Source organism: Aptenodytes patagonicus, chromosome 1 (assembly GCF_965638725.1).
Source record: "Aptenodytes patagonicus chromosome 1, bAptPat1.pri.cur, whole genome shotgun sequence".
NCBI classification, from domain to species: domain Eukaryota; kingdom Metazoa; phylum Chordata; class Aves; order Sphenisciformes; family Spheniscidae; genus Aptenodytes; species Aptenodytes patagonicus.
The window spans coordinates 196,051,140-196,075,760 of record NC_134949.1 but is presented as its reverse complement, the minus strand read 5'-3'; the positions used below and the strand labels follow the sequence as shown (position 1 = coordinate 196,075,760).

General features: G+C 42.2%; 1 protein-coding gene across 3 annotated transcripts in view; it reads left to right on the top strand.

Annotated features, from left to right (window-relative positions):
- Nucleotides 1-24,376, top strand: part of LOC143173659 (RCC1 and BTB domain-containing protein 2) — a 55,087-nt gene extending 30,711 nt beyond the window's left edge. For 2 of the 3 annotated variants that reach the window (XM_076363868.1, XM_076363869.1), the window contains exons 9-13: nucleotides 517-707; nucleotides 12,319-12,445; nucleotides 15,536-15,672; nucleotides 16,400-16,530; nucleotides 20,151-24,376. In XM_076363868.1, coding sequence (XP_076219983.1) covers nucleotides 517-707; nucleotides 12,319-12,445; nucleotides 15,536-15,672; nucleotides 16,400-16,530; nucleotides 20,151-20,291 — 727 coding nt within the window. In that variant the 3' untranslated portion in view covers nucleotides 20,292-24,376. The remainder of the gene's footprint in view (nucleotides 1-516; nucleotides 708-12,318; nucleotides 12,446-15,535; nucleotides 15,673-16,399; nucleotides 16,531-20,150) is intronic. The other variant, XM_076363872.1, reaches the window with a different exon arrangement.
- Nucleotides 24,377-24,621: the final 245 nt, after the last annotated feature.

The following is a 24,621-nucleotide window of genomic DNA, read 5'->3' as shown; positions in this document are numbered from 1 at the left end:
GAAGTATGTTTAAATTGTTGGTTTATAACTGTTACCAATAAGTAAGCAGGAAAAATTTTTTTTTTTTTTTTTTTAAATTTTTTTTTTAAACGCCTCCTCATTTGTTTCTTCATCTTCTCCAAATACCCCTTCTCTACAGCTTAATGCAGCCACTCACCTCACTGCCTAGCACCAGCGAGGACATTCAGAGGCTTGAAACTCATCATGGCTTTGTTTGAGGGAGCCGAGGGGGTCAGTAGAGCATGTGCTTGCAGCTGCTCTGCTGCAACAGTGTCTCCTCACTCCCAAGATGCTTTTTCACTGAGAAACTTTCTGAGTGCACACTATTTGAAGAAACATTGATAGCTCTTTTAATTTTGCTATGTATGATAGGGAAACATTCTTGCAATTGGAAGTGCATGCATGCTTACAAATATGTTTTGCACCAGAGAAAGACAGGAGGTAGTGAGCTTCTTCACTGCATTTTGTTCTTATGAGAGTGACTTGCTTGTTTTCTTTGTTTGCTTGTAAATTCAGAGTTATAGAGATTGCAGCCTGCCACTCTGCTCACACGTCGGCTGCCAAGACCCAGAGCGGCCAGGTGTACATGTGGGGCCAGTGCCGTGGGCAGTCAGTGATCCTTCCCCACCTCACGCACTTTGCCTGCACTGACGATGTGTTTGCTTGCTTTGCTACCCCTGCCGTTATGTGGCGTCTTCTATCAGTAGGTGAGCTTAAATATTTTTTGTTTTGACATCTTCTGAATAGAATCATTAGTGCATAAAACAGTTGCATGTATTTGAAGCCTAAACTTAGTTTCTGGCAAAAATTTATACTGGCAAGCATAATCATATATTACATATGTGTAAATGGTAATATGAATCGTAAAAAATTGCTAAGGCCTGATGGCAGTGCTAAATGATTGTCTGTTTTATTGACGTGGTTTATTTCTGTGGGGAAATGCCAAATTCCCATGTTCAGAATTGGCCACAGGCACTTAGAGTCTCATCACAAGTGATCATGACCTGGGCTTCTGAAGAGACAAGTTGCTGGATCTCGGATATTTGATTAACATTAAGGTCTGTCTTGCTGACCTTGACTAGAAAGAGTTAAGCGTATAGCATTGTTTAACAGAGAGTTCATTCTTCAGCTACAAATTCAATCCCGTATAGGTTGCTAATGAAGTTACTGGCTTTGCTGACCTAATCAAAGATGAGACACTTGGGGTTGTCTGTAGGTGTCATCTGGGAGCTTAAGCTAAAAGCTAGAATGCAGCAACTTGTTAATTTGTAATTTGAACTGTATTGAGTCCATCATGCTTCCATTCCACTTCCGCACTGCCTTTGTAATTGCTTTTGTGTTGCTGTATGCTTTTGTCTGGCAATTGTAGAACACTCTTTGCTCCCTTGGTACCTTCTGGATGCCAAGGTAAGGAAATTACATTAACAGTACTCAAATTTCAGCTTTGAGAGACTAGGGGATTAAATGGAGAATCCTGTTCTCAGGAAACTGCTTTGCCAAAATTCATGTTTTAGGGCACAGTCCAAAGACCCCATTTGCTCTACGTTGAGGCAATTGTGCTTTCTAAGGTGGCTTGTTCAGAACCGTAAGATATATGCTTAATTACTGTGGAAATTCTTAATATTCTTAATATTTGCCTACTACCAATTAGATGTAAATTGTGTTGCTGCACTAAAATCCCAGGCAATGGGGTGGTTCATTGCATGTAAATATGTGTTTGTCAGTTGTAAGTTCTACATAAAAGTATCTGTAGTTTGTTCAGATTTTTCTTTCATAAGAATCAGTTATTTTATGAAGGAAAGGGGACATTATTAGTATATGTAGCTTAATCATAAATTCAGTTATATGTATCTCCTTATGTACATTAGCAGGGTTCTGGGGCTCTTCAGCTTCCATTTCTTCTTGCTCAGTTAAAATATTATTTCATGCTATCAGAATTTCCCCTTGTCGTGGTTTAACTTCAGTCGGCAACTAAGCACCACGCAGCCGCTCGCTCACTCCCCCCCACCCGGTGGGATGGGGGAGAGAATTGGAAGAGCACAAGTTAGAAAAACTCGTGGGTTGAGATAAAAACAGTTTAATAATTGAAATAAAATGATAATAATAATAATATGATAATAATAATAATAATACACAAAGCAAGTGATGCACAGTACAATTGCTCACCACCCGCCGACCGATGCCCAGCCAGTCCCCGAGCAGCGGCCCTCCCGGCCAGCTTTCCCCAGTTTATGTACTGAGCATGACGTCACATGGTATGGAATGTCCCTCTGGCCAGTTTGGCTGTGCCCCCTCCCAGCTTCTTGTGCACCTTCAGCCTTCTCAGTCGGTAGAACATGGGAAGCTGAAAAGTCCTTGGCTAGTGTAAGCATTACCTAGCAACAACTAAAACATCGGTGCGTTATCAACTTTGTTCTCATCCTAAATCCAAAACACTGTACCAGCTACTAGAAAAGAAATTAACTCTATCCCTGCTGAAACCAGGACAATATCCACCCCTTATTCTATACCATCTGCGTCATGCTCAAGTCTCATATTTTCCAGTACATTTTCATTAATCACCACCCCTTTATATATATATATATACACACACACACACACACACAGAGAGAGATATCATTCCCTTCGTCTGTGGGCCATCCCTCTAAAATGTTCGGTGAGTTCATTTAGTCCATGACTTCGGGCTCCATCTGTCATAATAATCTTTCAGGGCAGGAAAAATGGAGATGGTATGTGGTGTTGGATTGTTTCATGTTGAAGTCAGTTCTGGTACCATCATCACTGTGCTTTGCTTGGTTTCACTGAAGTTATTCTTCATTAGTCTGGGTGATTCTTATTGTAATAACATTAGTATGGCATATAATATTATTAGTATTATTAGTATATCTGTGTATTATTAGTATAACTATTATAACTATAATTAGTACTTAACATCACATAATTCAGATCATTGGCTATTCTCACCCAAAATCAAATCCCCTTGAGGTACACATCGGACTTCCCCATCCTCCCGCGTTATCCATCAAGTGCACCCAGGTCCTTGAGCAAAAGCAATCCCATGGATGGGTCTGCCTCTGCCTGAGGCAGGAATAACCCAGACTGTCTTCCCCAGCATATTTTTATGTGCACTACAGGAACTTTATTCCCATCTACAGTACGTAAAAGTTCTGACTGGGCAGGGCCAGCTCGATTGGCAGATCCCCGAGTGTTGACTAACCAGGTGGCCTTTGCTAAATGCGTATCCCAATGTTTGAACGTCCCGCCACCCATTGCTCTCAGTGTAGTCTTTAACAGTCCATTGTATCGTTCGATTTTCCGGGAGGCTGGTGCATGATAGGGGATGTGATACACCCACTCAATGCCGTGCTCTTTGGCCCAGGTGTCTATGAGGTTGTTTCGGAAATGAGTCCCATTGTCTGACTCGATTCTTTCTGGGGTGCCATGTCGCCATAGGACTTGCTTTTCAAGGCCCAGGACAGTGTTCCGGGCAGTGGCATGGGGCACGGGATATGTTTCCAGCCATCCGGTGGTTGCCTCCACCATTGTAAGCACGTGGCGCTTGCCTTGGTGGGTTTGTGGGAGTGTGATATAATCGATCTGCCAGGCCTCCCCATATTTATATTTCAACCATCGTCCTCCATACCAAAAAGGCTTTAACCGCTTGGCTTGTTTGATTGCAGCACATGTTTCGCATTCATGGATAACCTGGGCTATAGTGTCCATGGTCAAGTCCACCCCTCGATCACGAGCCCATCTATATGTTGCATCTCTTCCTTGATGGCCTGAGGTGTCATGGGCCCACCGAGCTAGAAATAATTCACCCTTATGTTGCCAGTCCAGATCCACCTGAGCCACTTCAATCTTAGCAGCCTGATCCACCTGCTGGTTGTTTTGATGTTCTTCAGTGGCCCGACTCTTGGGTACGTGAGCATCTACGTGATGGACTTTTACAACCAGGTTCTCCACCCGGGCAGCAATATCTTGCCACAATGCGGCAGCCCAGATGGGTTTGCCTCTGCGCTGCCAGTTGCTCTGCTTCCATTGCTGCAACCACCCCCACAGGGCATTTGCCACCATCCATGAGTCAGTATAGAGATAGAGCACTGGCCGCTTTTCTCGGTCAGCAATGTCTAAAGCCAGCTGGATGGCCTTTACTTCTGCAAATTGGCTCGATTCACCTTCTCCTTCAGCCGTTTCTACAACTTGTCGCATAGGACTCCATACAGCAGCTTTCCACCTCCGATGTTTTCCCACAAGACGACAGGACCCATCAGTGAACAGAGCATATTGCTTCTCATTTTCTGGTAGTTCATTATACATTGGGGCCTCTTCAGCACGCGTTACCTCCTCCTCTGGCAATATTCCAAAATCTTTGCCCTCTGGCCAATCCATGATCACTTCCAGGATTCCTGGGTGACTGGGGTTTCCTATTTGAGCCCGTTGTGTGATCAGTGTGACCCACTTACTCCATGTAGCATCAGTTGCATGATGTGTACAGGGGACCCTCCCTCTGAACATCCAGCCTAGCACCGGCAGTCGGGGTGCCAGGAGGAGCTGTGCTTCAGTGCCGATCACTTCTGAAGCAGCTCGAACCCCTTCATATGCTGCTAATATCTCTTTTTCAGTTGGAGTATAGCAGGCCTCGGATCCTCTGTATCCCCGACTCCAAAACCCTAGGGGTCGACCTCGAGTCTCCCCTGGTGCTTTCTGCCAGAGGCTCCAGGTAGGGCCATTCTCCCCGGCTGCGGTATAGAGCACATTTTTTACCTCTTGCCCTGCCCGGACTGGCCCCAGGGCTACTGCATGAACTATCTCCCGTTTAATTTGTTCAAAAGCTTGTCGTTGCTCAGGGCCCCATTTGAAATCGTTCTTCTTCCGGGTCACTTGATAGAGAGGGTTTACAATCAGACTGTAATTTGGAATGTGCATTCTCCAAAAACCCACGACGCCTAAGAAAGCTTGTGTTTCCTTTTTGCTAGTTGGTGGAGACATGGCTGTTGTTTTGTTGATCACATCCATTGGGATCTGACGACGTCCATCTTGCCATTTTATTCCTAAAAATTGGATCTCCTGTGCAGGTCCCTTGACCTTACTTTGTTTTATGGCAAAACCGGCCTTCAGCAGGATTTGGACTATTTCCTTCCCTTTTTCAAAAACTTCTCCTGCTGTGTTGCCCCACACGATGATATCATCAATGTATTGCAGGTGTTCTGGAGCTCCACCCTGTTCTAATGCAGTCTGGATTAGTCCATGGCAAATGGTAGGGCTGTGTTTCCACCCCTGGGGCAGTCGGTTCCAGGTGTACTGGACACCCCTCCAAGTGAAAGCAAACTGTGGCCTGCACTCCGCTGCCAAAGGGATTGAGAAAAACGCATTAGCAATATCAACTGTGGCATACCACTTGGCTGCCTTTGACTCCAGTTCGTATTGAAGTTCTAGCATGTCTGGCACAGCAGCACTCAGCGGTGGCGTGACTTCATTCAGGCCACGATAGTCTACTGTTAGTCTCCACTCTCCATTAGACTTCCGCACTGGCCATATGGGACTGTTAAAGGGTGAGCGGGTCTTGCTGATCACTCCTTGGCTCTCCAGTCGACAAATCAGCTTATGGATGGGAATCAGGGAGTCTCGGTTGGTGCGATATTGCCGCCAGTGCACTGTGGTGGTAGCAATTGGCACTTGTTGGTCTTCAACCTTCAGCAACCCCACAACAGAGGGGTCCTCCGAAAGACCAGGCAAGGTGGACAGCTGTTTAATTTCCTCCATCTCCAAGGCAGCTATACCAAAAGCCCACCGGTACCCTTTTGGGTCCTTGAAATACCCTCTCCTGAGGTAGTCTGTGCCAAGGATGCACGGAGCCTCTGGGCCAGTCACAATGGGGTGCTTCTGCCACCCGTTCCCAGTTAAACTCACTTCGGCTTCCAATACAGTTAGCTGTTGGGATCCCCCCGTCACCCCAGAAATACAGATGGGTTCTGCCCCTATATAGCTTGATGGCATTAGGGTACACTGTGCACCGGTGTCTACCAGAGCCTTATACTTCTGTGGGTCTGACGTGCCAGGCCACCGAATCCACACAGTCCAGTAAACCCGGTTGTCCCTTTCCTCCCCCTGGCTGGAGGCAGGGCCCCTCTAATCCTCATCACAATACTCATTTCTCATTTCTTGTACGTACGAGTCAGAAGTTTCTTCATTAAGATCAAGAGTAAGATCAGCCCTTCTACTCTCTCTGGGGAACTGCCCGCTGGAAACTGGAGCAGCAATTTTCCTGGAAGAACCTCTTTCTGTGATTGTTTTCCCTTGCAATTCGCGTACCCGTGCCCCTAGGGCTGCGGTAGGTTTCCCATCCCACTTCCTCATGTCCTCTCCGTGGTCACGCAGATAAAACCATAGGGTGCCCCGTGGTGTGTACCCTTTATATTCTCTCTCTTGAGCAAAAGAACGCTTACTTCTAATAGCCGAGATACTGGTCCGTACAGGTGAGGAGTAGGACCTATCCTCTCTGAGTTGCTGGATCTCCCGGGACAGTTTTTCGGACAGTTTCTCCACAGCCGAGACGATGGAGGAAGAAAGACTTTCCTCGTATTGCCGGAGTTGACTAGCCAATTCATCCACTGTTTGTTCCTCTCCATCTTTCCAGGTCATCACTGCCAATGAATTGGCGTATGACGATGGTGAGCTCCTTATAAACTTCCGCCACATGGGTCGTGTGCACTTGACTTCGTCTGGATCTTTGGATAGTTGTTCATTGTTCAGGTCATCATAAATCACCTCCAGCACAGCTAATTCTCTCAGAAACTGGATACCCTTCTCCATGGTGGCCCACTTGCTTGGGCGACATATGACATCTTCCTTAAAGGGATACCTTTCCTTCACGCTTGACAAGAGTCGCCTCCAAAGGCTGAGGATACGTGTCCCTTTTCCAATTGCTTTATCAATGCCCCCTTCCCTAGAAAGGGATCCCAGCTGCTTGGCTTCCCTACCCTCTAATTCCAGGCTACTGGCCCCATTATCCCAGCATCGGAGCAGCCAGGTGACAATATGCTCACCTGGACGGCGGCTGAAATCTTTTCGTATATCTCGCAGCTCACTCAGGGATAGAGATCGGGTGGTCACTGCCTCGTTTATGAGTTCTTCCTCTTCCTCCTCCCCGATCAGCGGCCGGCTCTCCTCCTCCCGTTCTCGTGATGGCCCTTCTCCAGGGTAGTCGTACAGTTCTTCCTCCGGTTCCCTTTTAGAAGAAGCTTCTTCCTCCCTTACTAAACGAGCCGACTTCCGCTTCCAAAATTTCTTCTTGTGTACAGGGGCGACTGATACCGGCACAGGCTGGTTCTTTGGTTCAGCCACAGGGCCTGTTGCCGGGGTTGGAGTGGTCGCAGTGCATGTCGCCGGGGTTGGAGTGGCCGCTGTGCAAGTGCATGTCACCGGAGTCCGAGTAGCCGCAGGGCCTGTTGCTGGGGTTGGAGTGACCGCAGTGCAAGTGCATGTCACCGGAGTCTGAGTGGCCGCAGGGCCTGTTGCCGGGGTTGGAGTGGCCACAGTGCAAGTGCATGTCACCGGAGTCTGAGTGGCCGCAGGGCCTGTTGCTGGGGTCTGAGTGGCCGCAGTGCATGTCGCCGGGGTCTGAGTGGCTGCAGTGCATGTCGCCGGGATTGGAGTGGCCGCAGTGCATGTCGCTGGGGTCTGAGTGGCCGCAGTGCATGTCGCCAGGGTCTGAGTGGCTGCAGTGCATGTCACCGGGATTGGAGTGGCCGCAGTGCATGTCGCTGGGGTCTGAGTGGCTGCAGTGCATGTCACCGGGATTGGAGTGGCCGCAGTGCATGTCGCTGGGGTCTGAGTGGCCGCAGTGCATGTCGCCGGGGTCTGAGTGGCTGCAGTGCATGTCGCCGGGATTGGAGTGGCCGCAGTGCATGTCGCCGGGGTCTGAGTGGCTGCAGTGCATGTCGCCGGGATTGGAGTGGCCGCAGTGCATGTCGCTGGGGTCTGAGTGGCCGCAGTGCATGTCGCCGGGGTCTGAGTGGCTGCAGTGCATGTCGCTGGGGTTGGAGTGGCCGTAGTGCGTGTTGCCCGGGTTTGAGTGGCCACAGGGCCTGTTGCCGGTGTCTGAGTGGCTGCAGGGCCTGTTGCCGGGGTCTGAGTGGCTGCACGGCCTGTTGCTGGGGTCGGAGTGGCCGCAGGGCGCGTTGCCCGGGTCTGAGTGGCCGTAGTGCGTGTCGTTTTACTGTCAGAGCCGGAGACCTTCCCTTCCCTTTGAGGGCACTGAATGGTGTTGAACAGGGCTCGGTAGGCATGGGCCAGGCCCCAGCACGTTGCAATGATCTGCATCTCTCTGGAGTTGCCAGGGTGACAGCATACTTTTTCCAAATATTCTACTAACTTTTCAGGATTCTGCACTTGCTCAGGGGTGAAGTTCCAAAACACTGGGGGTGCCCATTGGCCTAGGTACTTGCCCATCTTGTCCCACACACCCTGCCACTCATAATTATTCAGCCTTGGGGCAGATCTCTGGATGATATTCTTAAATTGCTTACCAACTTTAGACAAAACCGAAACAGTATTCCCAAGAAGTATTAATAGAAGTATCTTAACTGCCCAAGGATGTTCAAAATACTGAAAAATTACTGTAATGAAGGAGGAAACATTATAGAAGAAGGTAGTGACCCTGCCATTCTGTATTTCCTCCGTAAAAAAACTCTCAGAAAAGTTACTGCAATTGCTAGTTGTCTCCACGAAATGGTCTCCATGGTACAGTAACGGCTTCATTGCGAAGTTTACATACCACACTAACGTCAAGGTCAATGTTCTAAAAACAAACCTCACAAGCGAGACATTACTATTCACTGCAGACCACAGCAAACTGCAAAACCCAACACCAATCTTTAACATGTACAGCAGGAAAAAGAGCGCGATGCAGATTATACAAATCAATATCGAGAACAGAGAAAACAACATTGTGACCCACAACTACTAACAGATATAAGTTCTTTAATACATTCCGGTTAACCTGTTATTATCTCAAACCCTTCGAGCCCCACGTTGGGCGCCAAAAAGGACTGTCGTGGTTTAACTTCAGTCGGCAACTAAGCACCACGCAGCCGCTCGCTCACTCCCCCCCACCCGGTGGGATGGGGGAGAGAATTGGAAGAGCACAAGTTAGAAAAACTCGTGGGTTGAGATAAAAACAGTTTAATAATTGAAATAAAATGATAATAATAATAATATGATAATAATAATAATAATACACAAAGCAAGTGATGCACAGTACAATTGCTCACCACCCGCCGACCGATGCCCAGCCAGTCCCCGAGCAGTGGCCCCCCCGGCCAGCTTTCCCCAGTTTATGTACTGAGCATGACGTCACATGGTATGGAATGTCCCTCTGGCCAGTTTGGCTGTGCCCCCTCCCAGCTTCTTGTGCACCTCCAGCCTTCTCAGTCGGTAGAACATGGGAAGCTGAAAAGTCCTTGGCTAGTGTAAGCATTACCTAGCAACAACTAAAACATCGGTGCGTTATCAACTTTGTTCTCATCCTAAATCCAAAACACTGTACCAGCTACTAGAAAAGAAATTAACTCTATCCCTGCCGAAACCAGGACACCCCTCCACTTTTTCTCTTGCCTTTTCTTCTCAGTTTAGTGCAGAGTATTGAGGAATTTTTCAGAGGGTGGAGGAAGGCAAGAAGCAAAAACTGCCTCTTTCCTTATTTCATTCCTCACGGAGAAGACAACTGCTTGAGCGAGAGTGAAACTGTCCGTTACAGTTTTTCAGTGCTCCTTTCTGCAAATGCACCTTTTCTTACCTTCTTTTACAAATGCTGTTTTAGGTCAGAAATGCTGTTTTAGGTCAGCTAAAGGAGTCCTGAGTGGGATTATGTATGATCATTCATGTAATTATCACCTTTATACTGAAGACTTCCAAGTAACCCATTTATTAATAAGCATATTGCTCATTAATACTCATAGATATTCACTCTCTTTAACACAGTGTGGTTAAGACTACATTCGTAACTATTTCCCAACCCATCTTTTATCACCACCTTCATTGTCACCATGAACAATACACCCAGGCTCCTTGCACTGCTTCACACCTCGGGAGTAATTTTGGACTATAGCAGCTCCTTTTATTATTTTTTGACCTTGACTTCTTGGTCCCTTTGGAAATAATATGTTGCTACAGCATTGCAACATTGTACCAAAGCACAAGGTGAAACCTTACGGGAGGAAAAGGTTATTTTATTTTTAAACAAAACTAATTTCAGATGCACTTTCAAACCCACATTCTCATATGTGCCAAGTGGTCTGTCCAGCATCCTGGCACTAAAATGTGTATTCAGGTGGTGTGAGCAGGGTTCCTTGTGATGATACAAGATAAAGTATGCTAGCTATCAGGCCGTCATCATGTGTCCTGGATTCCTTTTAGTTAGGTGACCATGTGCTTGTTTCAGATGTGCCTTTTTGCATGCTCTAGGAGCTGAGAGTGACTAGTCTCTCCATCACGTCCCACCTTGGCGAGTCATCAGGACTGACTCATGTTGTTTGTCTCCTGATCTAAGTGTGGTGAGAATCATCAGGCAGCTGCATCCTAGGATCTTAACATCTGCTGAACTAGGTGCCGTGGACAGCTGCCACACTTACAGCCCTTTTCCATCTTGTATTCTGGTGCTTCCGCACCCAGGCATTCCCCTGCATTCCCCATTCGTGGCAGTTCTAACATTTCTATTACAATTCTTAGCACTGACTGCTGAAGTTTTCTTGGCTTTGTGCCTCCTCAGTGTGAACTGCCTCTTCATCTCCTTCCTCTGGTTGCCCCTTCACTGCTGTAACAAATAAAAGCACCTATTTTCCCTCTAAGAATTTCATAACTGAACCCCGCTGTATTCAGCTTACCTCTGCTGGCTGTAGAAGTTATCTGGAGATGCATATTGATGGACATCTGAATTGCCAGTTAACTTTGAAGATGATAGGCTTCACAACAGGATAGTGCAGGATCCTTTGAACTATTACAGTAGAGCTTCAGCTTTGCATTGGTTGTTAAAATCACTATACTTATTCGGATAGCAGAGGTCTGAATAAATAAACCACATTCTACAAAATAAGAACTAACAAAGTATTTTACAGTATCATTATTTCAGAAGGATTTTTTATTATCATTACATTGACTTCTCCCCCTCCCCCCAATCCTTTTACCTGTAATCCAATGCACTTCCATAATTATTGCCTTAATTGGGTATACCTGAACGTAAGTGATATCCTCTGAATGAAATGGAAAATAATTGTGCTAAACAAGGTGTAACAGGATCAAATTGTGTGTGTTAAGTTTTTTTCTAGAGCTTGTGGTGAAGGTCTTTCTATTTCCAGCGGAATACTGTTCTTATTTCTAGCTTGGTAGGTTACAGGACCTAGCATTTATGTAACTTTCTGTAGAGAACAGCTTGTTACTGACCCACAAAATTTGTATAAACCAATAATGTGTACTTATATGGTAAGAAGACAAAATTTTTTCTGGGTTAAGAATGAGGTTTCAGGGGGTTAATTACTTAGTAGTATTAAAGAAGATAGTTCTCTGAGGCTATCAAATATGATGGAGATTTGGAAACAGTTCAGGAGATAAAAATTTGTATGCGGACAATGGATGACTTTTCAAGGCTGTCTGGTAACTTTATAATGCAAGTGTCACATGCACATACATACATATGACACAAACAGGAATATGCAGACATTCACACCAAGAGTGCTTCTAACACCATAAGTCTACGGAAAACACTTTTTGAATAGACTTGTAACTGTTGGTATTCACCTTTAGGGATATTGTACTGGGCAGTTTCACTGCAACCAATATGTTGGTTATGTAATAGCTTTATTTCTGCTGTAAGAGAATGTCTTCTCATAGGAGTATTCTAGACAATCTTACTGTGATTTTTATTGACCTTTTGAGTATCTTATAATAACTAACACTTTTCATTTAGAATAATTTACTCAGTAATGACTGATAGCATTTGCTATCAGAATCAGCATTAAACTTCTGAGACTATGTTAATTTTCTTTTTTTGGCCTTATATAGATGAGTTAGAGGAGTGGGACTTTTTTTTTTAATAGGGATATTTGTTTGGAGCAGGAAACTAGTAAGGACTGAAGAAATCTGGCCTTTATTTGCTTTTCTGGGAGTTCATACTGAACACATAGTCTGCTGGGTTTTTTTACTAGCCTTAAAGAGATGTCGTATTTATTAAGTGTTAATTGCTGACAGATACCCAGGATGTTATCACGAGACATACTTGTATTACTTACTACTTACTATTAATTCCCCTTTTTATTCTAGAGCCTGATGACCATCTAACAGTAGCCCAGTCACTAAAGAAGGAATTTGACAACCCTGAAACTGCAGACCTGAAGTTTCTAGTGGATGGAAAATACATTCACGTTCATAAAGTTCTTCTCAAAATTAGGTAAGGCACAAACTGTATAGTTTAATATAAACTGTATCGTGTAGTCCACTGTGCTGAGTAATTACTGCTCAAAATTCTTGACTTATTCTTACAAACTCCTTTTTCCCTCAGCCATGTGATTCACCTGCTATTCTTCATTGTTACTTTCTTTTCCTTATTTCCTCGCTGCTTGGAATTACCAAACATGCTGCTTACTACCAGCTTTTTCATCACGTTCCTCCATCTGACCTGTATCCTCCTTCATGCCACCTAAATGGCCTTGACCCTGATTTCTAATAGGAAATTAGAAATTCCTCAGCAGGAAAAGGCTCACTTCTTTCTGCTGCGTTCACAGTAGTTTGAATCAGTTTTTCCTCCTTTATATGCTTGGCTTCCTCCACTGGGATGATTTGAGGGTTTTGTGTTTATTCTTGCCTGCCTTTCTTTCTTTCCTTCCACAGGACCCTTCACTTGTTTCAGCAACTTCTGTAGATGCTCTTCAGATTATCTTTTTTTTACTTTTTTATCAGATTTCTTATCCTGCTTGTTTTAAACCCTCTTATCAGTGAATTTGAATTTTAAGCTGGCTTCTCTTTTCGTTTTTACAGCTTTTTGCAAATTAACACCACTTTACAGTGAGATTTGACATATGCAGATCTACAGAGTAATCACAGTGTTATTAACATGCAGAGATTAGTTTGTCATTGCTAACACAGTTTCTACTAGGATATTCTAGAGACACTGCTTTAGATCTCTTCTGTCTTGCTAACTGCTTCTGCTCCATCCTTCTCATTGTTACAATAGTTTTTTCTCTTTGCTATTTTCTTTCTCAAAATGCTTGGCTATCTCATCCTGCTTATCACCACTTTCATCTTCCTACTTTTGCTCCTGAGTCCCGTTAGTGATTTCTTGTATATTACTGCATAAAATTAAAGTTCCTTGTTAATTCGTGCCTGCCCTTTTTTGGGTCTTTTCTGCTCTCCTCTTACTATTCCAATTACCTGTATTACTATTTTCTTCCCTTTACTGGTTTCATTACTTGTACATTATACTCGTGCCTATAGTCCCCCCTCTTTGTGTGGAATGCCACATGTCCTTCATCAGATACACAAGATTTGAAGTGGTATCCCCAAAATGTTTCTGAGGTTCTTTTTCCTGATAATCAGACTATACGTAACTTTTCCGTATTTCTTTTTTCTTGCTCTACTTTTCTCAGATTATATGGCATTCTGGGAAGGAAATGTGTCTAATTCTAAAATGGATTTAAATGTGTGGCATTATCAAAATAATATGCAGGAATAATAAAGCATCAGGCACAGTCTGTAGAATTAATATTTTCTTTAAGCCTTATAGTTTCATGATGCAACTGGATCAGAGGATAATGTATTTAACATGGTATTTTGCAGCATTCAGCCTGTTCCAGAGCATTGTCATGAATGCAGTGCTGGTAAAAGTTCCTTTTCATCATCCAGTCATTTCTTTACCACTTATGAAGACTTTTTTCCATCTTGTTCTATGCCTACTGTTGAACTAGATCATTTTGGTGGTGGTTATTAGCTTGCAATGGTGGTGAAATGGCAGGGCAATGCCCAGCTCAGTGAGGGGCTGGCCAAGCAACATGCTGCCTGCAGAAACAGATACATACGGATATGTGGGTGGGATTCGTTTGCCTCTGCATTTAGCCAGCCAAAATTAGGTGTCTGGTCTGTCTCTACTGAGAGAGAGAGAGAGAGGGAGAGAGGCACTCCAAAGGATGAGTCACTCCAAGGTACTTTGGAGGCTGAAGGATGAGTACTGACTGATTTTTATTCATTTACTTATTTATTTTTAAGGGAGCAATGTGCACCACCTTCTCTTTCGTGTGGTGCCATTGGGGCAACAGACCATTCCCAAGGTCTGTTCCACAGCTGGATGGATAGCATGGTCACCACCACTTAACATGAGGCACAGCGGAACAAAGCAAGGGGTTTGGTCTGCCTCTTCCAATGCCAGAATGTGGTACAAGATGTGGCGGAAGCTACATAATGACTTTTTAATTATTTATTAATTTGACTTGATGTTTATTTATTTTATTAAAAAAATAAAATACTAAGAAAAAAAAATCTTTAAATAACCAGCAAAATAAAATGTGGAAAAGGTAAATTAGGTGATAAAATAAATAATTATTTTTCATTTGTATCTAAGTTACGCTGTCTTTACAATGTAGACTTGTCCCAGTGTCATTAAAAGGAAACCAACCTACCTTTTACATAAAAGTTTTAGTAAAAAAAAAGCAAATTCTGATGTGGGAGAGTTAGAAAGTAAAAGTAGTATAGTATAAAAGAGTCCAATTAAATTGTGGCTCTTAGAGGAAGAGTTACCTGAGGCGGTGGTGTTCATTTCCATCAGCAAAAATTTTGAAAACAATTCAAATGTTACAGGATGTTTTTTAGGGAGCGGTAAGTTACAGTGAGTTTTAAGTTACTGTGAACTGTAAGTTGCAGAGTTCAGCTATCAAAGGCAGTGCTTTTTCCTTGTTTGTGTCTTGTCCGTCACAAAAGTAGTCAGATTTATAAGAAAAAGGTGATGAAAGATCTGGGTGAGAGTGTCTTCACTTTAAATATTTTAATCCCCGAGTATAGCGTTAGATTGAATCATTAAATTATGTATGGACTCTGACACTGGAATGAATGTTATCTGAAATATTAATAATTTCCCTCCTCATTAGGTCATGTTGGAGAAAGCAGGTTGAAGCGTGAGAGTTGTCTAACTTAATTGTAAACTTTATCTGTTACAAGCCAGGTAATAAAATTCATAGTTAATGTATAACGTATTTAAGAAAATGACATCAAAAACACATGGATCATCCTTAAAGCTATTGTAAGTAGAAATGGAGCCTAGTATAAAATATTAATAACAGAAATAAAGGAAAATTCTGAATTATATTTATAAGGCTTATAAGCCTCAGAAGGCTTAAAGAAATTAACGTGTTCAAACCAAGAAATCGTGTAGCTAGAGTTTATGGTTGTGTATTTAGTCTGTTATGACTGATTTTTTTTACCAATTGCTTGCTGCAGCTCATCTTTCAAACTTAACTCTTTACAGTATACAATCTTTGTTCACCTTTTGTAGGTGTGAACATTTTCGTTCCATACTGAATAATGATGATGAAATTATAGAAATGAGTGAATTTTCTTATCCTGTTTACCGAGCCTTCCTGGAATACCTGTATACAGACAACATTAGGCTCCCTCCTGAAGATGCAATAGGTATTTGCCGTAAATGGAAATAACTCTAGGTTGCTGTTTCTGAAAAGTTGGATTTGTGTGTCATAACAGGGTGAGGAAAGCAGGGCTTGTTAATTTTAGTTTTATTAGCACTTAAATCTTGAGTTTGGCAGGTGTCAGGAAGAAGGGATGTAGTAGCAGGAAACATGCCCAAGGAGAATGAGTGGTGGGGATGCAATAAGATCAAAGATGCAAAGTGTTCAAAAAGAAATTGTTTCTCATATTAAAACCTTTTTTTTCCTTAAAAAGGCGCTAATGCCATACTAAAACGTTTCTGTTTGAGTAGCTGTGACAATTTGATCATGAGTGAAAAGGGAGCTGTTCCCTGCATGAATTTAAGAGGATGTAAGTCACTAATTGATGCCTTGAATAAGATAGAATCATAGAATCATAGAATCATAGAATCATTGAGGTTGGAAAAGACCTCTAAGATCATCGAGTCCAACCGTCAACCCAACACCACCATGCCCACATGTATTATATACATGTGAATACAGTGAACAAGAAGACAGAACACTTGCATAGTAATAAAAGGGTCCCTTTTTGATATGTCTTTTGAGGACCTTTAAAAATGCACACATCATCTAGGGGAAAAAAGTAAAACAAGTCTTGGATTAATTCAGCCTAAAACAATAGGGCAATTGATTAATTTGAAAAGAAATATATATGTTTTTCACCAGGATAGTTAAAGCTGTATGAATTTTCACAGGACTGCTAGATTTGGCAACACTGTATAGAGAAAACAGACTGAAAAAGCTTTGCCAGCAAACGATCAAACAAGGCATTTGTGAAGAGAATGCCATTGCTCTTCTTTCCGCCGCTGTCAAATATGAAGCTCAGGTAAGGAGAACTTCTCTTCAGGCAAACAGTTGTTTTCTGAGAAATGAAACTGATTAATATAAACATAACTGCATTTAACTGATGAGGCATGATTACTGCAATGTCCCTTTCTGGCTTCCCAGAAGTTTGTTTTCCCCTTTTTAAGCTGTACAAAAATGCAGCTACTAGTGTTTTCTTCCTGGCCTTTTGGCTTGCACCTGTGAGTCAGGATTCTTAATCTGCTTCCTGCCTTGTCATCTGGCACGGCATGGCATGCAAATTTCTCACTGCCGTTTACTTCTCCACCTTTGGATTTTGCTTTGCCTGTTCATTTCCTGAGCTCTCCACCTGATCATTTTGTCTGCCGGTGTCTGGTACAGTCATTCTGGTACAGCTTTTAACAGGCAGTGGGAGAATTTATTTACACTTGTGCTTATATCAAAAATCCACTTTCACCATGTTGTTTACAGTGAATCGTGCTGACATGCAACGAATTACCTATTGTTATTCCTCTCCCCATATCCTGTCATCTGGTCTGCCCTTGGCTCTGGAATGTTTCGCTAACACTCAACCTGTTATCAGCAGTACTGCAAGTGCTGTTTTTGTAAACGGACAAATACTTTCAAAGACATTTTCCTTTTCCTAACCTCTTAGTGCTATGCTGATTGTGGAAATAATGATGTGGTGGTTTTTATTATTCAAGAAGTCTGTGTATGTATTTTAGACTTAGTAGCCGTTGTTACAACTGAGCATCTTAGTTGAGAAGTCCTCATCTTACTATTCAAGATTTCTTCTGCTTTATAAGAATGAAATTAATACAGCCGGAGAAGATTACCTATTAGAAGAGCCAAAATAAGTAGCTGGTAACAATGTTTTTTAAAAATAATTGTTCTGTGCTTTTGCCTGGCTGTGAAATATAGGATGATGTTTTAAAGCAGGAGAGGCTAGAAGTGTAATACGATGGATTGATAAACACTTCCGGGTGTAGGAAGCAAGTAGAAAGAAAGGACGGAAACAAAAACTGAGTTAAAAATGTTGCAGTAGCCTGTGCTGTATGGAGGCAGCGTACTAGATGAGATGAATTTGTGTAGGAGTCGCAAAGAGGAGGCCGGAAGTCAGTGAGTTTTGTAAATCGAAAGAGGGGATAACATCAGATTAGTAGATAATAAGATTATCAGCTGCTGGTTACAAGGCAGTTGTAACCGAAGTGTCAGTAAGGGAAGGCATGAACAGCTGAGGCAAAGAGGAATTGGACTTTCAATGTGTTGTGGTGGTAGAAGCCCAGCTTATCAGGGAAGACTGGACAGGAAGGGAGGACCAAATGATTTGATTCTCCTAACAGCAGAAGTTTTCATTAAAAGTTTATGCTGGAGTTTCTCCTCTTACAAGCTTTTCAACAGTTTTGAACATTTCCAAAGCAGAAGTACCTTTAGTTGACCTGTCTCAGCGGAAGTAGTTAAAGAGTAGTTAAAGATACATGTAGGTGTATTGTGAAGTAGTAAAACTAGCCTGGACAAAGTACTAGTTTGTAATGGCTAAAACACAATAAAAGGGATTGGCTAGATGACTAAATATATGTTGTCCTCCTCTTCCTTCTATGATTCAGTGTTTTATTCTGTACACCTAGTATTCTTTCAAAACATGTAATATTTTAACACGATCATCAGATGATGAAGTGGTTCACCTGCCCCAGGTGCAGCATGTGCCAAACTCAGGAGTGCATTGTTGCCCTCCTCCCTACATCGACAGCTCAGAAAGGGATATAGTAGAACTGCTTCAGAGAAGCGCAGCAAAGACTTCTTTATCAAAGACATGGGATAGTCTCTGTCTAAGGAATCGTGAAGTAAGCCAGGATCTTTTAGCGTACTACATTAACATAGCAAAAATTGGTTTGAGAACCACGTGCAGTGTATCAGCACTTCAGTAGAAAACTGTCCAAAGAAGGATTATGAAAGAGGCCTGATATTTTGGAAGTTTGAAAAGATAGAATTAAGTCAATTTTTTGTCATTAAATGTGAATATTGCAAGTGAAAGATTATAATGCTGTGTCATCTGCCATTAACATATCAAATTAACTGAAGACTGGTTTAGCTACTGTGTGCATCTCTTGGGATTAAAAATGCTTGAAAATATTTTGTCCTATCCTCAGAAAACACAAAAAGTTGCTGCTACAAATTATTTTAAAGCACATTTCTAATACACACTGTAGCAAATATTAGGTTAATCATCTTCTATATAACAGAATTAAAAGCCAGCATTTCTTGAAACTGCAAAATTAGTGATCAGAATTCTATGATATCTATGGTCCTCTTCATAGATCAGTACCAGAAAAGGCAGCCGCTGTTCATTTTATTTAAAGTAAAAGTTTGCACATTGACTGTAAAGCAACCCAGGTTCTGGCAGTAGCATTTCAGAGGTCTGCTGAAACTTAAGCTGTCAGTGTCTTTGATTTTCTACATTTTTTATGTCCTTTACGTTTTTTTATTTCTTCTACTACTACTCTCATTCATTTTCTTGCTTTTCCAGCACTTTTTGATGAGAGATACAATTTACTTCTGTGCATTGTTGCTACCTTATTTCTTTTTAAAGGACATTTTATGCCGCTTGGCCTCTTGTTAAAGCTTTAGGTAAATCTTGACAGGGGCAATAGACTTGAAACATTCAATCTAAGGAAAAGGTTTCAAAGGGAAATGCACAGGTATTCTGCTAAATTTCTTTCTACTACTAAGCCCTGGCTGCAATGTTTGTGTAGTTAACATAGAATAAAACTTGAATGGATTAAGAGACCTCCTTTTGCTGTGACCCTTGAAGAGTTTATAGATCATGGATCATACTGCCAATTTAGGCTTGCCTCGCTCCTGCCTCCAGCTCTGCTTGCTGCAGAAGGTAATAAATTTTCTTTCAACAGCAAGTTGTTGCATAGGAACCAGCTAAAGGGGATTGACCCAGTGCATGGAGAGAAGGATGGCCACTGTTGTGAGGAGTTCGAGTGTGCGAAATTTGCTGTGTGAAATCATGGTTGTATGGCCTAATGGCTTGTACCTATCCCGTGCTGAACATCTGAACATCCTGTTACAGCAAGACCAGGACAAGACAGAACCATTTTTGCTATCTAGGAATCCCAGTTCCTAGATAGGGACATACAATTCCTAGGTTCGCCACAAAAGACACAGGTATCCTAACATCCGGTTTGTGTTCAGTGAGCATCATCGAATATTACATCACATTTTGCTTTTATTTTCAACAAGACTAGGATATCTGCTGTTCTTCAGAGGACCACTACTGAATTCAGTACAGGGAGGAAAAGAAAGGAGTTACTGATGCTCTAGTAGTTGTATGTGGGGAAAGTTGATGGTTTCACTTATTAATAACTTTTCTAATGAGCTCAGTAAATGTGATGGAGTTCTAGAGTTGATTTAGGTGGCTACTCCTGTTTTCTCGGGGGGGTGTTTATTGAATAGTTTGTATGAACAAATTTCATCCTATCATTTGTGATCTAGTCAAGCTGATCAGAAAAAGGACTGGTAATGTGAACAATCTGGTATATTCTCTGCTAATTAAATGACAGATTTGAAACAGAAAAATAATAATAATTTTGCTATCAGTCATTCATATTACAAATTATCTCAATTTGTTCCTAGGACTTGGAAGAATTTTGCTTCAGATTTTGCATAAACCATTTAACTGTTGTTACACAAACTCAAGGCTTTGCAGAAATGGACCACGACCTCCTGAAAAACTTCATTAGCAAAGCAAGCAGAGTGGGAGCATTCCGAAATTGAGGTCTACCACCAAGCTGAAGAGCACGTCCTCTTCCCTCCCGGAAATACTTCTCCCTTGGAGAACTTATCCATGGTCAGAATGTGCAAAGGTTTGGAAAGAGAGACTCAGTGGCCATCAGCTTAGGAAATGTGTAAAAGTCTGCTAACATATAGGTTTCGTAAAGATGGCTACAGTGTAGATGTATGGTGTGAGTTCATGGCCAGCAGTCAGAATTTAACAACAAAAATCTAATGCCGTAACTACCCTTTCCCACTTAAAGTCAAGCAAACTAAGCTGTCATTATCTCTTCTGTCTGTTTTGAGCTTTTTCTTTTTTTTCTTTTTTTTTAAACAACCTGCATTTGGATTTTATGGGACAGTGACCTGTTTGCTGCTAAAACTTTCATAGTATACTTTTAGCACCAAACTAAGTTAATATGCCATAGTGGGCTTCTTTTTGCCTGGTTTATCATCTGGTAAAGATACAAACTTGTTTTTCTGAACATATGGTAAAGTAATATAAATTCTTTAGGATGAGAGGCTTTCTGATTCCGGTAGGAGGATATGTCTCACCTGGTGTTTATTTGGAGTGTAAATACGTAAGCCATGAAGAGCTTCAGCTGGATATTACAGTTTTGAGTTCCTGGCACTTATGTCCATTGTTCTAGACAGAATTAAAAGAATCTTCCTTTCCATTACACCAAGCACATTCCCTGGCACCCCAATGGGCCAGGAAGCAGTCACAGCATTTGTCTGGACGTGAATTATTGTGCTGTTTTGGTACTGAGAAAACCATCTGGTTTCTTGTTACCAAGAAAAAGAAACCCAAACAAAATCTCAAGGAAAGGGAAGTTCCACTTGAGGTTTGTTTATTCCTGTCTTACTACCTATCCCCAGATAGATCACCTTAAGAAAAACAGAGAAAAAGATAGTTTTGAAGTGATAAAATGGGTCTTACAATTAAATCGTAAAACTCACATTATTTTCCATGTGGCAATAAGGACACCTTGTCCACATACATTGTTTCAGGTTCTCCTTTGGTCAGTGCTGCGAGGTGACCATACCACTTACTTTACATGCCTGTTTTAGGTGAGAGGAGTTGCTCTCTAGACATGTCCCTCTCTCTCATCACTGACCATCGGGGGGACCGGATGGCTATGGTAGAGTAGATGCTTAATTTCTAACTGGCTGAAGTGAGTTAGGATGAAACCCCACTCAGTGCTGCACGGAGGGAGGTTTGCCCCATTACAGAAGATGCTGAGCTCGTGAAGCATTTACTGGAATTTTGTAGTAGGCAACTGTGAATTGACCCTGAGAAATTATTTCTCTTAAAATTTTGACTGGGTGAAATGGCTTTAAGTGCCTTTTGTAGTATTTTACAAATGGAGAAGGCAAGAAGCTGGATAACCAGGCTCAGTACACTAATATAATTAGTCATGTGACCTTCCTTCAGATCCTTGCTATGCCACAGAATCCTTCGATGACTTTTTCTAATCCTCAAATGTGGTTTCTAAGAACCTAATTCCCTTAAATGATCACAGCCTCATTTCCTCATTTCTAAAGTAGAAATAACTGTGCTTTATTATATTGGAGGATCATTTCTCAAACAATCCTGTTCCGTGAGGAGGAGGAGGAAAAGGAGACGCATATCCTCAGAGAAGAAGATGAGAAGAAGATGAGAAGTAGTGAGTAGTGCCTCTCGACATCAGTCCCTGCGGGTGTGAGTGGAAGGCTGAGGCATGCAGACAGCAGAATTTACTTAGGAAGAGGGCCATAAGCACGTTATTTTGGAAAATGCTGTAGTAAAAAATTACTTGTGTTTGAGACTTTTGCCTCAGACTCTCACTAGAAATATAGTGGATCATCTATTGCTAGCAAGTGTGTTCTGCCACCCTCTCAGTGATTAGTACAACTTCCTCCAGCAGCGTAAGTTGTGTCAGTATTTCATATTCAAACAGAACTGGTCAAAAACTTTCCAGTACATAATGCAGTTTCATCAAAACCACAACTTCCCTGGGGGATAAGATCAGTTTTGACAAGTTTGTGCTGAAAAGCACTTGACTCAGGCACACAGACAGCGGTTAATGCAGGCAGTAAAACAGTATCGTGGTAGGGCACAACTTTACTGCAAACCTTGTATGATATAGCCCAGCACAAATCATACCAAAGCACAGACACGGGCAATTCTACGTAAGCCAAGGCTGGGTAATTCCAGATGTTTTGATTAAGCCAGGGATGGCTGGAGTGAAGTCTGCCCCTTTCAGTCCTGGGCTCAAGAACTGCCAGATTCACCTGCCAGCATTGTCTTAGCCGTAGCAGCACACAGAAAGAGGGTGTACCGCCACAGCCCGACCTTTGGGTAGCAGCTTGTACTGGATCCTGCCCCACATACACAGCACTGCGCTGGCACGCAGCCAGCCGCACTAGGAGATGGAACCAGCTGGGCACCCGTGCCACCTGCAACGGCCTTTCGGTCACTGGCCTCCGCAAGAAACGTGCAAAGAGAAAGGTCTCTCCAAATGTTTCTGTTGTTCTACTTAAAGAACCAAACCAAAACTGTAAATGTGAAATGGGTGTTTTTAACTCAACATCTGATCAAAAACATTCTCTGCTCAATGAAGAGCCTGGTTCCCTGGAGACACCACTCCCTGGAGTGATAGCACTGGAGCGTGATGCCACTCTCCTTAAGCTGGCTCGAGTTCATAACACAGTGGTTCGACAACTACTGTCGTCAAAATGGCATGCTTTCTTAGCAAGGCATTTTGGGCTTAATATAACCAATAGTGCCATTTTTTTTCAATTTATTTCCTTCCTGCTCATAATTGCCAACCTACTGTACACGTTGAAGCCTAGCTGCAATTTCAGAGTAATTGAAAAAGCCTGTAATTTTGAGAAAAAGCATCTCTGGAGTGAATGAGGGCGATTCTAAAGATCCAATGTGTCAGCGTTGGCTTTTATTCACACAATATGTATCATCTGACCTGGATGTGATAGCATTACGTCCCTAGAGACATTTATTTATTTAATTTTTTTAACTTTCATTTGCATGCACTTTCCTTGGCACTTAAAGGTCAATGTTTAAAAAAACATACTGGCTTAGGTGGTTAAATGTTGATGCATGTATATAAATATGTGCTTGAAAACCCAATCATGGGATGTTTTAGAAGAAATTAGGGGTGCATTTTACCATTGTGAGATGGTCTGCAACAAACTTAAGTTAGTGGATCTTGTAGGTTAAATACTTTACTAAGTATTAAGTATGCAAGTATTGTTCTGTTTTAGGACACCACAGACAATAAGGTATTTGCTAAAAAGTGAAAATAAGGTCAAGCATAAACTGTATCTGGGGTTTACATAGAGAGGGATGTCCCACTTTGCAGAAGGGGAACCAGGTGGCTAACTTTGTGAATCAAATGGAATTTGAAAGAAAAAAGACATGACAGGGATTAGGGTCATTTAAAGGTTAAGTTACTGAAGCTAAGAGCCAGCACGGCATTGTCATCTAGTACCCACCTCTGGAGTTTTGTTACAATGCCTGATGATAACTATGTAAACTGCTGGCTTTATATGATCTGAACAATTTCCATGGGCTTTCCTTGTAGAGCAAAGCTTTTAATTACCCCATAGAGACAGGCCTCATTGGCTACCACCTAATGATGTAGAAAGCTTACAGCCTGAACATAAAATTATGTTTTGATTTCTTGTTTCTTTATAAACTTGCCTGGTTTTAATAGACCATTAATAAAAATGTAATATTTAAAAGTATGAGTGGGATTTTTTTCCTTTCTCTTCAGTAAAAGTGAAGAAAGTCTGACACGTGTAATCTGAGTTGACTATGTAGTTAGTAGTGTGGGAAAAAAAGAAATAAAACAGAGATAGTATTTCAAAGAGATATTTTAAAGACTATTTGTGTTCTTCAGGAAATAACTGCCATTAGATAAAGTATCTGTACGCAGAACGAAAACCGAGTCTGCAATAAAAGAGCTGGAGAATTTGTGTAAGTGTATTTCCACCTTTCAAATAAATTAATGCCCTAGTGACTTAATGATTAATAAAACTGTCCTCAAAACTCCAAGAATTGTTTCTGAAGCAAATGTACATTATGACCAGCTTATTTGTTACATTTTACAATATATATTTCAACTTGTACTTTGCACCAGCATCACACAGCTGTAATCTTCTCCAGCTCTTTCACGTTTGACACAGGGATCTTCCTGCAGCCACTCCTGTACCTGAAAACGTGCAGGGTACACATCCTGTGACATGTAAGAACAAGCAGCGTTTGGAAACAGGGGACAGCAGCCCGAGATTAAGGTATAAAACTGCAAATAAAGAGGCTGGGAGTCAGCTC